General features: G+C 40.0%; 1 protein-coding gene across 1 annotated transcript; it reads right to left on the bottom strand.

The window, feature by feature from the left end:
* Window positions 1–5795: 5795 nt before the first annotated feature.
* On the bottom strand, window positions 5796–9922 carry LOC135479866 (uncharacterized). Its single transcript, XM_064759770.1, has 3 exons — window positions 9694–9922; window positions 6360–6578; window positions 5796–5830 (listed from the first exon to the last, which is right to left on the bottom strand). The coding sequence occupies exons 1-3, from the start codon at window positions 9800–9802 to the stop codon at window positions 5796–5798; spliced, it is 363 nt and encodes a 120-aa protein (XP_064615840.1). The 5' UTR covers window positions 9803–9922.
* Between the last annotated feature and the right edge of the window lie 2391 nt (window positions 9923–12313).

The raw sequence follows: 12313 nt of genomic DNA, 5'->3' as shown, positions 1-12313 counted from the left end.
AAGATCACCCCGAGGAATTTTGTCTCCGACACAACCTTGTTGGGCGACCCATCTAAAAATACCTTGGGGTCTTCATGGGAGAAGTACTTCCGACAAAAGTGTACACAGTTAGTCTTCGACTTGGAGAACTTAAATCCGTTCTCCAGTGCCCAGGCATGGATTTTGTTAAGGCAAATCTGCAGCTGTCTCTCAATAGTGTGCTTACCTTTGCCTCGACAAGAGATACCAAGATCGTTCACAAAAAGGGAAGCATTCATACTAGGAGATAAAACTCTGGCAAGGCTATTAATCTTAATGCTAAAGAGAGTCACTGATAAAATGCTGCCTTGCGGAACCCCCTGATCTTGTTCAAAGTAGTCAGATAGGGTAGCCCCAACCCGAACTTGGAAGTGACGATGGTCTAAGAATTTACGAATAAAGTCAGGAAGCCGACCTCTAAGTCCAAATCCATGCATATCTTTCATAATGCCAAATTTCCAAGTAGTGTCATATGCCTTTTCCAGATCAAAAAAGACAGATACGACATTGTCACGATTAACGATACCGTTCTTAATAAAGCATTCTAGACGAACAAGGTGATCAACAGTACTGCGATTCTTTCGAAATCCACATTGAATGTCGCTTATCAACTCATTAGTCTCCAAAAACCTAACCAAGCGATCGTTAATCATCCTCTCCATAGTCTTGCATACACAACTGGTTAAGGAAATAGGACGATAGTTATTTGGATCGGTAGAATCCTTTCCGGGCTTTGAGATTGGGACAATAATAGCGTTTTGCCATGAGGGAGGACAATTCCCGGAAATCCAAATGGTATTAAAAGTTCCAAGAAGCACCCTCAAGGAAGATTCTAGAAGGTGTCGTAAAAGCTGATAGTGGATATCATCTGGCCCTGGAGTTGAGTCATGGGCCTTGCTCAGGGATGCGGATAGTTCATGTAGAGAAAATGTAGCATTGTAGGATTCTTCATTTGAGGATGTAAAATCAAGAGGACTTGCCTCGGTCCGTTCCTTGTTACGCTGGAACTGAGGCAAGTAATTATCTGAAGACGAATGGTGCGCAAAAGAAGCGCCCAACCTATTGGCTATGTCAAGTTTTTCTGTCAAAGAATTATTCCCGTCTTTAAGATGATTGACAGTGACATTGGATCCCTTGCCTTTGATGCGTTGGGTCATATTCCAGACTTTTGACATAGGGGTACGATGATTAATCTTAGAAACATAACGTTTCCAAGAGTCACGTTTGGACTGTTTGATAGTCCTACGGGCTTTAGCTCGAGTACGCCTAACATCGTCTAAATTACCGGGAGATGGTCTACATTGGTACACGCGTTCAGCACGTTTCCTGAAACGCCTAGCTCGTTCACAGTCCTCCGTGAACCACGGTTTCTTAATACGGGGAGCCGCACAAGATTTCGGGATACATTTGGAGGCTACATCGATTAGCTGATCCGAGAATAACTGGATAGGATCAACTGCATCAAGAAAAAGGTAGCTAGTAAGTGTTTCACCACACAGAACAGCAAAGCGGGGCCAGTCTGCTTTATCATAATTAAAGCGTGGAAGGGAGGAAGATACCGGCTCCTCAAGGGTAAGTATGGTGGGGAAGTGGTCGCTTCCGCACAGATCATCATGGACGCTCCAGCTGAATTCCGATCTTAGCCCTGCGTCAGCCAGAGCTAAATCAACGACCGAATAAATGCCCTTTGCAGGATGAAGGTAAGTATGTGTGCCATCATTTAAGACGCATAGAGAGTTATTAGATATAAAATCCTCCAATACAGAGCCCTTCTGGTTACGTTTAGAGTCACCCCAGAGAACACTATGGGCATTAAAGTCACCCAAAAGAAGACACGGTTTAGGTAATTGATCATATAAATTTTGCAGCTCTTGTTGGTGAAGAGTAGAAGAAGGTGGTATATAAATAGAACAGATTGTTAATACTATACCCAGTGTGATACACACCGCCACCGCCTGCAAATCGGTGTTCAGTGCCACTCTATTGTGTATTACACCCTGCCTAATCAAAAGAGAAGAACCCCCTGATGCCTTTCCATTCGTAGACGTGGCAACAGCGTGGTGAGATACATAACTTCGACATTGATAACTAGGATCAGTCATCAGAGTTTCCTGCAAGCTAAAAGCTATAGGATTGAGGTCTTGAGCTAACATCTGGAGCGAGGTTACACCTCAATCCTCTACAGTTCCACTGTAAGATCTTTGTAGTAGCCATTATTAATATTTATTTATTCTTCTTCTTTTTTCTGGACTTCTTATACATCGCTGCCCTACGCTCAGCAAAATCCTCCTGTGACAACGTTATCAACTTCCTCTGCTTTTTAACCTTGTCAACTTTAGAGTCTCGTCCCAATGTGCGATAATACGACCCCAGGGATGCTGAGACAGGTACCAAGACCTCACCCTTGCCATTGGTATAGGCAGGCAAGTCTTCGGGTGCATCCATTTCCAAAAGAGATTCCTCCATATTGGATTCTCCACCAGCCCTAGACATATCAGATTGCTGAGAGCTTCCCTGAGGATCAAGGCAATCTGCTATATCTCTAGTGTCTAACTGTGACATTGTAGACGGGTCAGGGCTGAACGTGCTACCCCATAAGAACCCCCCCCCCCCAAGTGCACCTTTGGAGGGCGTCACGCCACTGGATTGCGTCTCCTTAATGCAGGATGGCGTAGTATTCCAAAGTTCTGACGATCTAGGGGGTGAGGAGGTATTCGAAATTTGACTCATACTGACAACCCACTCCGGGCTATTTGACGTCTGAGATGCCTCGCAAAGGCTCTGTGGCCCACCTACTACTGGCGATTCGCTTAACTTCCTGACCTCATTTGTAGCATCAATGCGCTTATTTCGAATCTTTTTGCTGGAGGACATGGAGTTAGTGACAACTTGCCACTCTCCCGCTTCCTCGTTGTCAGCAGCAGAGTTATCCAAAGTCCCTTTATTTTGTTGACTGGAAGAAACAGACTCGCCAGAAACCCCAATTTTCATATCATCCCCATGTCCCTCACTATGATTACCATCATCATCTCCTCGACCTTCATTCTCATCTTTATTGTCATCTTCAACTTCATAAACATTACTATCTTTATCATCATCATCATTATCATTGCAATCGTTATCGTCATTATCGCCATTGTCATTTTCATCGCTCAACGGGCAGTCCTTTTGAAAGTGGCCTGCCTGTTTACACTTGAGGCATTTATCCTTTAAAGGACAGTCGGCCTTGAAATGTTCTGCGCTATCACAGATGTGACAGGCACGGACCTGACCTCTGTACCACAAAGGAATTCTAAAACCGAAATTGATTGTGGAATGATCTCGGTCACACCACTCATGTAAATACGGCGTATACCATTCTCAAGTGACCTATCAAAAAGGTAATGTTCCCGGCTGACGTGATTGACCGTGCCATACCGGGACATCAAACCTCGAATAGTGTCATCGAGCACCGCGATCGGACATCGAGATCTAACCAGGAGCCAAATAGATGATATGATATTTAGAGACAAATATCATAACACATAGTAGGTAAATAAAAAAGAGATTGTAGGTAAATAGTAGAACGGATTTTAAATAAATGGCAGAACCGATTTTAGAAAAAGATCAGAACAGATTGTTTTTTTTTTTTATTTTTGTTTTCTTTTTTTTTATTGGTGCTCTACGTCGTACTACTCCGGGTGAAACCCACTACCATCAGCCAGCATGAGCTGAACTTGAACTCACAGCGACCGCATTGGTGAGAGACTACTGAGTCATTACGCTGCGCTAGCGCGCTAAACAACTGAGCCACAGAGGCCCCCAGAACATAATGTAGGTATGTAATAGAAGAGATTGTGGGTAAATAGTAGAAGAGATTGTAGACAAATGAGAGACGAGATTGCAGGTAAATAAAAGAAAATATTGTAGGTAAATTGCAGAACACATCGTAGGTAAAAGTCAAAACAGATTCTAGGGAAATAGTACAAGAGATCACAGGTAAATTGTACAAGACATTATGGATTGTAAATGAAATGGAAAGAGAACACTACTAAGTTGAATTTACCAGTAAAAAGCTTACGTTTTGCTTTGATCAGGCCAGACCATAATATTTCTATCTTCTCTTCCAAATCCTTGTTAACTTCTGCCAGACGCACAATTTCCTTATGGGACATATCGTCCTCTTCTGTTTGATCTGTATTGGAACTGTCATCCTCTGTAAATAAAAATGATCAAAAGTAAAAACATAAAATATAATCGAACAGGAAGTATACTCTCCTCTCTCTCTCTCTCACTAGGCCCTGCTCAGCTTGTGACTGCTTTGGCTGTCAAGTGTATAGGTGTTTGAGTGTACTGCCACAAATAACCTTAAATCCCAGCAAAAAAAAATCCTGTGGTTATGTGTAACCATGTAGACTTGGAAGGCGTAATCACCGTTTTGATGTGGACGATGGAAGGGACAGTAGCATTTCATACGATCAGTGAATTTGCTCAAAATAGAGCATGAGCGTGATAACATTCATTTCATGGTAAACTGTCACACAGTTAGGCCACTGAGAGGGCGATGTACTCCAGGTGGCTGGGGCAGCATTAAACTGGAATAACAGTTCATGGGACGGTTGTGGGTAGAGCTAAATAGATTCCTTTTTTTAAGCATGTTAGTTTGGTCGAGAACCGTGCTACAATGTGACGCCAGTAACATTGACCTGGATGCAGGATGGGAATCCCATGGCTTATGCTTCCAGGTCAGTCAGCTGATGCACTGATCGAGAAAGGTATTTCCCCTTGTTTTATCTGGAATGAAGGGATTCGAAGCTGTGTCCTTGGATGACAAGTCGAGTAATAAACTATAAACTGTCGGAAGCTATGTTAGAAAAAGGGCTATCGCAGTGCACCTGAGAATCCTCCACGTACATTGCTGTGTTTGTATAATTTGAAGACATCGAAACCTATGCTATTCATTGTCCATTAGAACATATAGAATCTTACGATTTGCCACTGTAAACTATCTTCGAAAAGAGTATTCACCGTGCAGTAGACTCACCATGACAATGGAGACAGTGTGCATTCTAGACATGTTGATAAACAAGAGTATCTGCCCAGATGGAGTTGGCTGGCAAGAAATAAATAACGGGGACTGGGTGGATAAACCTTTGTTGGCAAGTAGTTTCCATAACGACAGAACCAGATTATCATGGGATGCTTTACAATCCCATACCGTGCATAAGGCTTCTGCCTCAGTCAGTCATTTTGTTCATGGCAGACAGTTACACCATATTTGGGGAAAATGCTCTCATGCTGATATATACAACTGCTCATTATTAAAATAATAAAATTCACAGCAATGAAACTTGAGGAAATCAAGCATTTCCATACTGACATGGACAAGCAAATTTCTACATTGATTCATGTATATTAATAGCCACTCACAATGATCCTGGGCAGCAGCGTTTTTCTTTTTCTCTTAAAAAATACAAATTTGTACTTGCCTGTTAAGTCAATGACTTTCCCATCCAGTTCCACACTGTCGATCTCCTGCTGAATTAACCACTGTCTTTTTACCTCAGCAATTTTTAGTAGTTTTTCCCTGCATATTTCAGGAACCATAAGAGTGATGTACCAACTCCCTGTAGGCTGCACCCCTGATATCACAACAAAGTGTGTTGGAACTCGCAACCATGCAGCTACTCGAGCCCGTAAATCTTGAACCTTGCCTTTCACAATCTTTCCTTTGAGATGAAACTTTACGTACTTGTAACCATTTGCTGCAATGGAAATCAAAGAAAGACGTCGGCGTTTTACATCCAATGTTTCATCCTGGCCAACATGCCAGCTACAGAAAAAAAGGAATAAATTAAAACTATATAGTGGTTATAATCCGGATGTCCAGAATACCCTCCATCTACCCAAAACATGTCCAAAAAAGGAGAGAATCAACAAGCCTTGAAGAAAAGAAATGTGTCTTGGCTGAAAGGTGATTTTGTTTGACTCCAAATATTGGTCAGTGAGACGCAAATAAATGTGTTTAATTTGTGGTGGGTGTTAGGAGTATATAGAATATGCTGAAGCATAGAAATGTTCCGTCATCTTTTCACCAACCAAATATGTTGCTTCGGTTGTTTCGTTTGCGCATATAAGACAGATGTTGATGTAGCAGTAAAGTACTATGGCATGAATGTACGCACAATGTTTAATATAGTCCATACATTGTGCAACTCATCTTTATTTCAGTTTGATACAGATAATAAAAATGCCCCAAAATACATAAGTAGTAATCCTTGAATAATCTTAATTTTATCCTTGTTATCTCCAAATTTACTCTACATTTCAGCCCAGTATCCACTAGCAAAGCAGATACTAACCTGGCTCTGGATTCGGGGAGGAGATATGTAGAATATCTCCATACTGATCTGTAAACTGTACCATCTTTTCGTACACGTCTTTCTTGCCGATGTTCCACAACAGTGCCTGTAGAACCACAATGTCATTGCCCGTCACAAGCCCAGTGGTCTGGAGTTTATCAAAGAAGTCCATTGTGTTTGAGATGCGTTCTAAAATACCACGTCCAATGCCACCAGGACCTGAATACATGCAAAATTTGACCAGAGTCAGTCTGGACATTCATATAACACAAGGGACATGGGCCGTTCGGCTTATTACTTGATACTACTAATAACAAACCATGCATTAAAATATGCCTGACCCTGTATCACTGTTGATGTTCGAATGACACTGGTTGATTAGACCGATTCCAACATCGATGTACATTTCTCAGAGCTGCAGACCGTTATCACACGGGGTATATGACTCATATCGGAAGAGGTTTGGAGGGAGGGATGTGTAGGCGAGGGTGTATACAATATATAGCCTGCGCATCAGGATTACTGAACATAACAGCTGAGGTCATTTAGTGACGCTGCATTCCATGGTGCGTCTTTCTGATGCCACTCCACCACGTCAGGACTGTCTGCAGTGATTGTTTGACTTTTCTTCCCCAGATTAATAAAAAATACACCAAAATGTTTTTATTACAAATTTGATACTACTAACACACTATTAGTACTAGTAAGAGTACAAAAATACACTGAGCGCTACCAAGAAAGAAGTAGTGTTAAGTCACAAACACAGGTATTGAATCCCGTCCGCGGGAAAGGTCCGCAGCAACCTGTGGAAGGTCGTGAGTTTCCGTTTCCACTCACTATAATGTTGGCCGCAGTTGTATAAGTGAAATATTCTTGAGCAATAATAAATAAATAAAATAAACAAGTAGTTTATCCACTGATGACGGATCGGGTTTTATTCCTTCCCTAAAGCGTATAGTTGTCCTGCCAAATGCAATTAAAAGTCTAAAAACAATTTAAGTCACGTAATAATTAATAATAATAATGGTTATTAAGCTACAAATCGAGTGGACTATATATATACGTACAGTTTTCAACTGTGCATCTACAACCAAAAGCATTGCATTGGCCGATTAGTCTCTTAAAAAGAACACAACATTACCCTGTGAGCCTTCCAAAGAACACAGATACACTGTGCGCCCCAACTCGCCCAAGAAGACGATTAGGGTACGTAAATGCACTGCGCTCTCATAGACGAATAAGTTGTCTATAAATGTGACCATAGTCATAAAGTATTCATTCGCCTTTACATGTACAACATTCTTTGCATCTTTCCAGCACCAGTTAAAACTATTCTGCTTGAATCCGTCCAAATTTCTTACTGTCTTAAAACTGAACTGACACATTTGACACTGTAAAAATTACGAGGAATGACTGCACCTATAAGAGCTACTTGTATCTGACCAGTTGTGTTAAGTTCTAATATTTCAACATTCTCCAACTCCAGTAAAAGTGTTAAATCTTTACGACTCTATTGGTCAGATTCGCCAGAGATTACAGATGCATTGTAGAGGCACGGAAAAATGTGAGCTTAGTTGGTTGCCTGTGGTAGCATACGGAGTGCAAAGATTTACATGTTATAAAATAATCTACATGCATGTATTTAACAGCCCTGGTTGTATTTAGCCCTACCTTGTGGGTATCGAGCGCTTAGGTAGTCATCAAAACGGTGGAAGTTAACAGACGGCGGATATGCCACTTGAACATAACCCCTTGGGTCACTGCCCAGAATACCTACTATGCAAATTTTTTCATGCAATATTGAATATATATATATTTGAATATACTTCTGTATCAGATCGAAAGACGTTTGACAGAATAACTAGTTGTGAGTGTGTGGTTTTTTAAACCCAGTTTCCCATTGCTCAAGCCTTTGGTATACACAGCATTGGCTAATCACTGTGCAACAGTCACGCGATCGTTAAACATCGCGGATATTCTATCCATTAGGCGATCTCTGTTGTCTGCCTGATGGCACCACGGCCGTATGCAATTAAACTAAAAGGCCAGCAGCTGCTGAGAAATACATACAATTTAAGTGTTGGGGAGATTTGATTATTGATTACATAGACAATTGACATAAATTAATTGTTATCGCGAACTAACATTATTTGTATCACGCGTCCTTTAGTTTTTGAATCGTGCGTGTGGCCATAGTCTTGACAAACGCACGGTTCGAAAGTGAAACAGACTTGTTCAAGATGGCCGATAGCCTTGAATATTTGAGATGATCTACACTTCTTAAGTTTTCACTGACAATTCGGTGCTTTAAGTACACTTTAAATACCCTTTAATGAGTTACCATGCTGGCAGATGACGATCTGTCTTAAAAACCGAATTTGACTGTATAATTAAGAGTACATCATACAGAGTAAAACCAGAGCAGTGTCGATAGTGTAATAGCCGGCAAATGGTTACACGTTATTGGTGAAGTACGCCCTCTTGTCAGTTTACCTCATTCAGGGTTATATTCTATTCATGTAAATGCATAAACAGTAGCAATTTACACGCCTCCTAGCACCATGGCTTAAGCAGAATTAGATAAATGAGAACAAGCATTGATGTTAATTGTAATTTATTGGACGTCACTGGTCTAAATTTACTCTAACTTCTGTCTTCCTTTGGTTACAGGACAGAGCGTTCAGAATCAAGCTTCAAGATAGCGGATTCGGATGTTTTTTTGTTTTAGTTTGAAGCCAGGTTATCCTGTGGAAGACCAGTATCTATAATAATGTGATGATTCACGTGATGGTCTTTCAAAACTATAGGAGTAGTACCCTGATGATCAGCATAGTCATGACATTAAAACGATGGCTGAATTTTAAAATATTTTTTCTTTGATTTCTCTTCCGAATCTTCTGTAGGGGTTGTCTCCCTTGTTGCACTCGGTGAATCAGAGGTAGAAACCAGTGAGCGGTTGCTACGGCAAAAAATTGTGGAAGAAGACTGGGATTAATTGATGACTAATTTCACGTTATTATTCATAGAGCCTCTTTAAACAGCTAGCATTTTGATTTTAGGCCCATTTTACAGCCCTTGGACTCGTTTTGGAGATTTTTTGGCATGTAGTCGAATGGTTCATTGGAATGGAACGTCCATTGAAGGTCTGTTTCGATGGAACAATATGAAATATGTTTTGCTTTAGTTCAAGATTTTACACATTTTAGGTTAATGATAATAACCCAGAAATCTCGCGGTGAACGAATGATGTTTTCTTGCTGGGGTGAAATAACAGATGGTGTCAAACCTCCAAGTCATTGAATCAGTGGTATAGGTTTTAGGCTGTACACTTTACCTTTGAGAAGTGATTTCATTTTGTGAAGATCACCATCGGTTATTTCCTCGGCAATTTCCAGAAGAAAGGCGTTGAGAAGGTAGTTCTCTGGGGGAAGTCGATTGGCCATCTGGATGACGAATATTTACTAAATCTTTCGTACAGGCTTAAGATGTTATATTCACCAAGACATTCACTGTTCCTCTGCCAATTTTGCTACTTTCCAAGATAATTCACAGTTGTGACTCACACTCACATGATGTGTCAATATCGTGAAGTAATAAATCAGGTTATTGCTTGACGCGCATGCGTGGCCTAAGTAACTCAATTGCTTGTATTACACAGCGATACTAAACTAAGGATTGGGTGTAAATAGGGCGGCTGCTGTGTTATAAGCATGTGCAGTCAGTCGTATTACACGTAGGTCCCAGTGGGTATCTTTACAACATTTATAGGACCACCAGTCATTCTGGTAGCCCCACAAATATCATAATGATAAAAGACGGCGACCGAACGTTCAATTCAGTGAGTAAAACCGGTTTACTGAAAGCTAAAAAATTTACAATCTCTCACCTTATTCTTGTATTAGCGAGAGAATTTTGTGTGTGTATATATATATATATATATATATATATATATATATATATATATATATATATATATATATATAGGTGTATATATATATGTATAGATGTATGAAACATATATTCCTCGTAGAAGAGGACATATCACAGCTGTTAAATTCGATAAGTAGGACACAACCAAGTTCTAAATACCATTCAAAGAAATTATCAGAAAATAAGTTTAGATTCATTTTGAAGATATCAGTTGGAAATATTTGATGAAAAAATGCTACTTTCCCGTTTTACGAACTTGTGACAAGCTGTAAAATTCCTGTTGTTTGCTCAAAATAATCAGATATGCTTTACCTTTGTGGATGAAATCAAAGGTAAAATACAGTATACAGCATGGCCACACACATAAGCACTCGCCCCGTGCCGTGCATCCCACCTCTAACACCACCCCTTTCTGTCCACTTACTATCCCATTTCAGAATTTTATTTTATTGGAGTGGAGATGACAAAGTTAACATATCATCTAGAGCAGCTGTTCTAGTACACCACTGCCCAGTACACCTCCCCTCAGTACCCCAGTACCCATTACTCCTTCCTCAAGTACAAGTGCACCAATTACAGCTGCACCCCTGACCACAGTTCCTACAGTTCAGGTAATGAAAGAAAAACATGTTGCTTTTATGAAGAATTTGAGGAAATGTAACGCGACCAAAAGTAACTATTTTTAGCTGAAATGTAAATGACTAAACAAGTACTACTAGTGTACTTGTTTCTTCAGGGAAATTTAAACGTAGCAGGGCATCACGGGCTCCTCCAAATAGTATTTCATTTGAGTGGCCGGAAGGGTACGAAAAGAGACAGAAAGAGACAGAGTGAGTGAGTGAGTTCTTGGGGTTTAACGGTGAACTTAACAATTTTTCGGTCGTATGACGGTGAAGGGATCCTCAGAGTGTATGTGATGTGCCTCCTTGTTGCAGGACGGATTTCCACCGCTCTTTTATCTAGTGCTGCTTCACTGAGATGCCTTACCGAAGACAAGTGAACTGCCCCGCCTGAACCATTATACTGATACGAGTCAACCAGTCGTTGCACTACCCCATTCATGCTGAACGCCAAGCGAGGAAGTTACCACTTCCTCTTTTAAAGTCTTACTTGAGACTCGACCCAGGTTCGATACTGGATCCTAAAGGGGACGCTCAATCAACTGTGCTATCCGAGCCCGTCAAAATCATGGAAGCGTATGTCTCTTGGGTAAAAAAAACACTTTCAGTAAACATTTTATATATATATATATATATATATATATATATATATATATATATATATATATATAATTTCTCCATAAACTGGTGTTCCAGATTGCTATGAAAATGAGCACCATCAACTTATTACGTAATTATCTTATTTTCCTTTTTAACGCTACCCTCTGTTAAAACTTGTTGTTATATCCAAATATTATTATTATATCGTTAGACCTTAAGAAAGCTCTTGCAGAGGGGTATCCAGATGCATAGCTTCATGTTTTTATTTGAAAAATTATTTATGTTTAGTGATTAAGAGCGTTCATTTCGTTTTGATTTTGAGCCGGAAGCCTGTGTTATTTCGTAACCTTATTAACTGTGTAAAAAAAATCTAGTCGGTCAAGGTTTCCTGCCTTCATAATAAGATGTTTAGAAGTCTTATTTGAAATTCTTTCTTGTCATTTTTTTTTATTTTTCTGGTGATGGTCTGTAATGAAATTTACAACATTATTTCAGAAAGATTTTAAAAAATTTAAATTAAAAAAAAATTTAATAAAGTTTAGAAAGCGTTATATGGCACGTAACACAGACAGACAATGTTCATCATTACCACTCAAAATGTACACATGACTACTCCTAGTTCTAGAGTGGACTTGTGAGTTCAGTCCAATTTCTGGGCCTCTGCAGCTCAGTGGATAATGGGTCAACGTAGCATTTAACCAATGAGGTACCGAGTTCAATTCCAGCTATTGGACAATGACTTCATTTTTTTTCTCTAATTTTCGGTAGTTAAGTAAGCCAGGATGCGTTGATTTTACTGTCTTA

This window comes from Liolophura sinensis, chromosome 12 (assembly GCF_032854445.1).
Source record: "Liolophura sinensis isolate JHLJ2023 chromosome 12, CUHK_Ljap_v2, whole genome shotgun sequence".
Classification (NCBI taxonomy): Eukaryota; Metazoa; Mollusca; class Polyplacophora; order Chitonida; family Chitonidae; genus Liolophura; species Liolophura sinensis.
The sequence above is the reverse complement of the archived record's forward strand: the minus strand, read 5'-3'. Positions and strand labels throughout refer to the sequence as shown.

What these genes read in the sequence shown, in the direction of transcription:
- LOC135479866 (XM_064759770.1), bottom strand. Translation starts at nt 9,802, where the DNA reads ATGGCCAATCGACTTCCCCCAGAGAACTACCTTCTCAACGCCTTTCTT. An exon ending in AATGAAATCACTTCTCAAAG is followed by an intron (nt 6,579 to 9,693) that starts GTAAAGTGTACA and finishes GCATGTATTCAG; the next exon opens with GTCCTGGTGGCATTGGACGT. An exon ending in CTCCCCGAATCCAGAGCCAG is followed by an intron (nt 5,831 to 6,359) that starts GTTAGTATCTGC and finishes TTTTTTCTGTAG; the next exon opens with CTGGCATGTTGGCCAGGATG.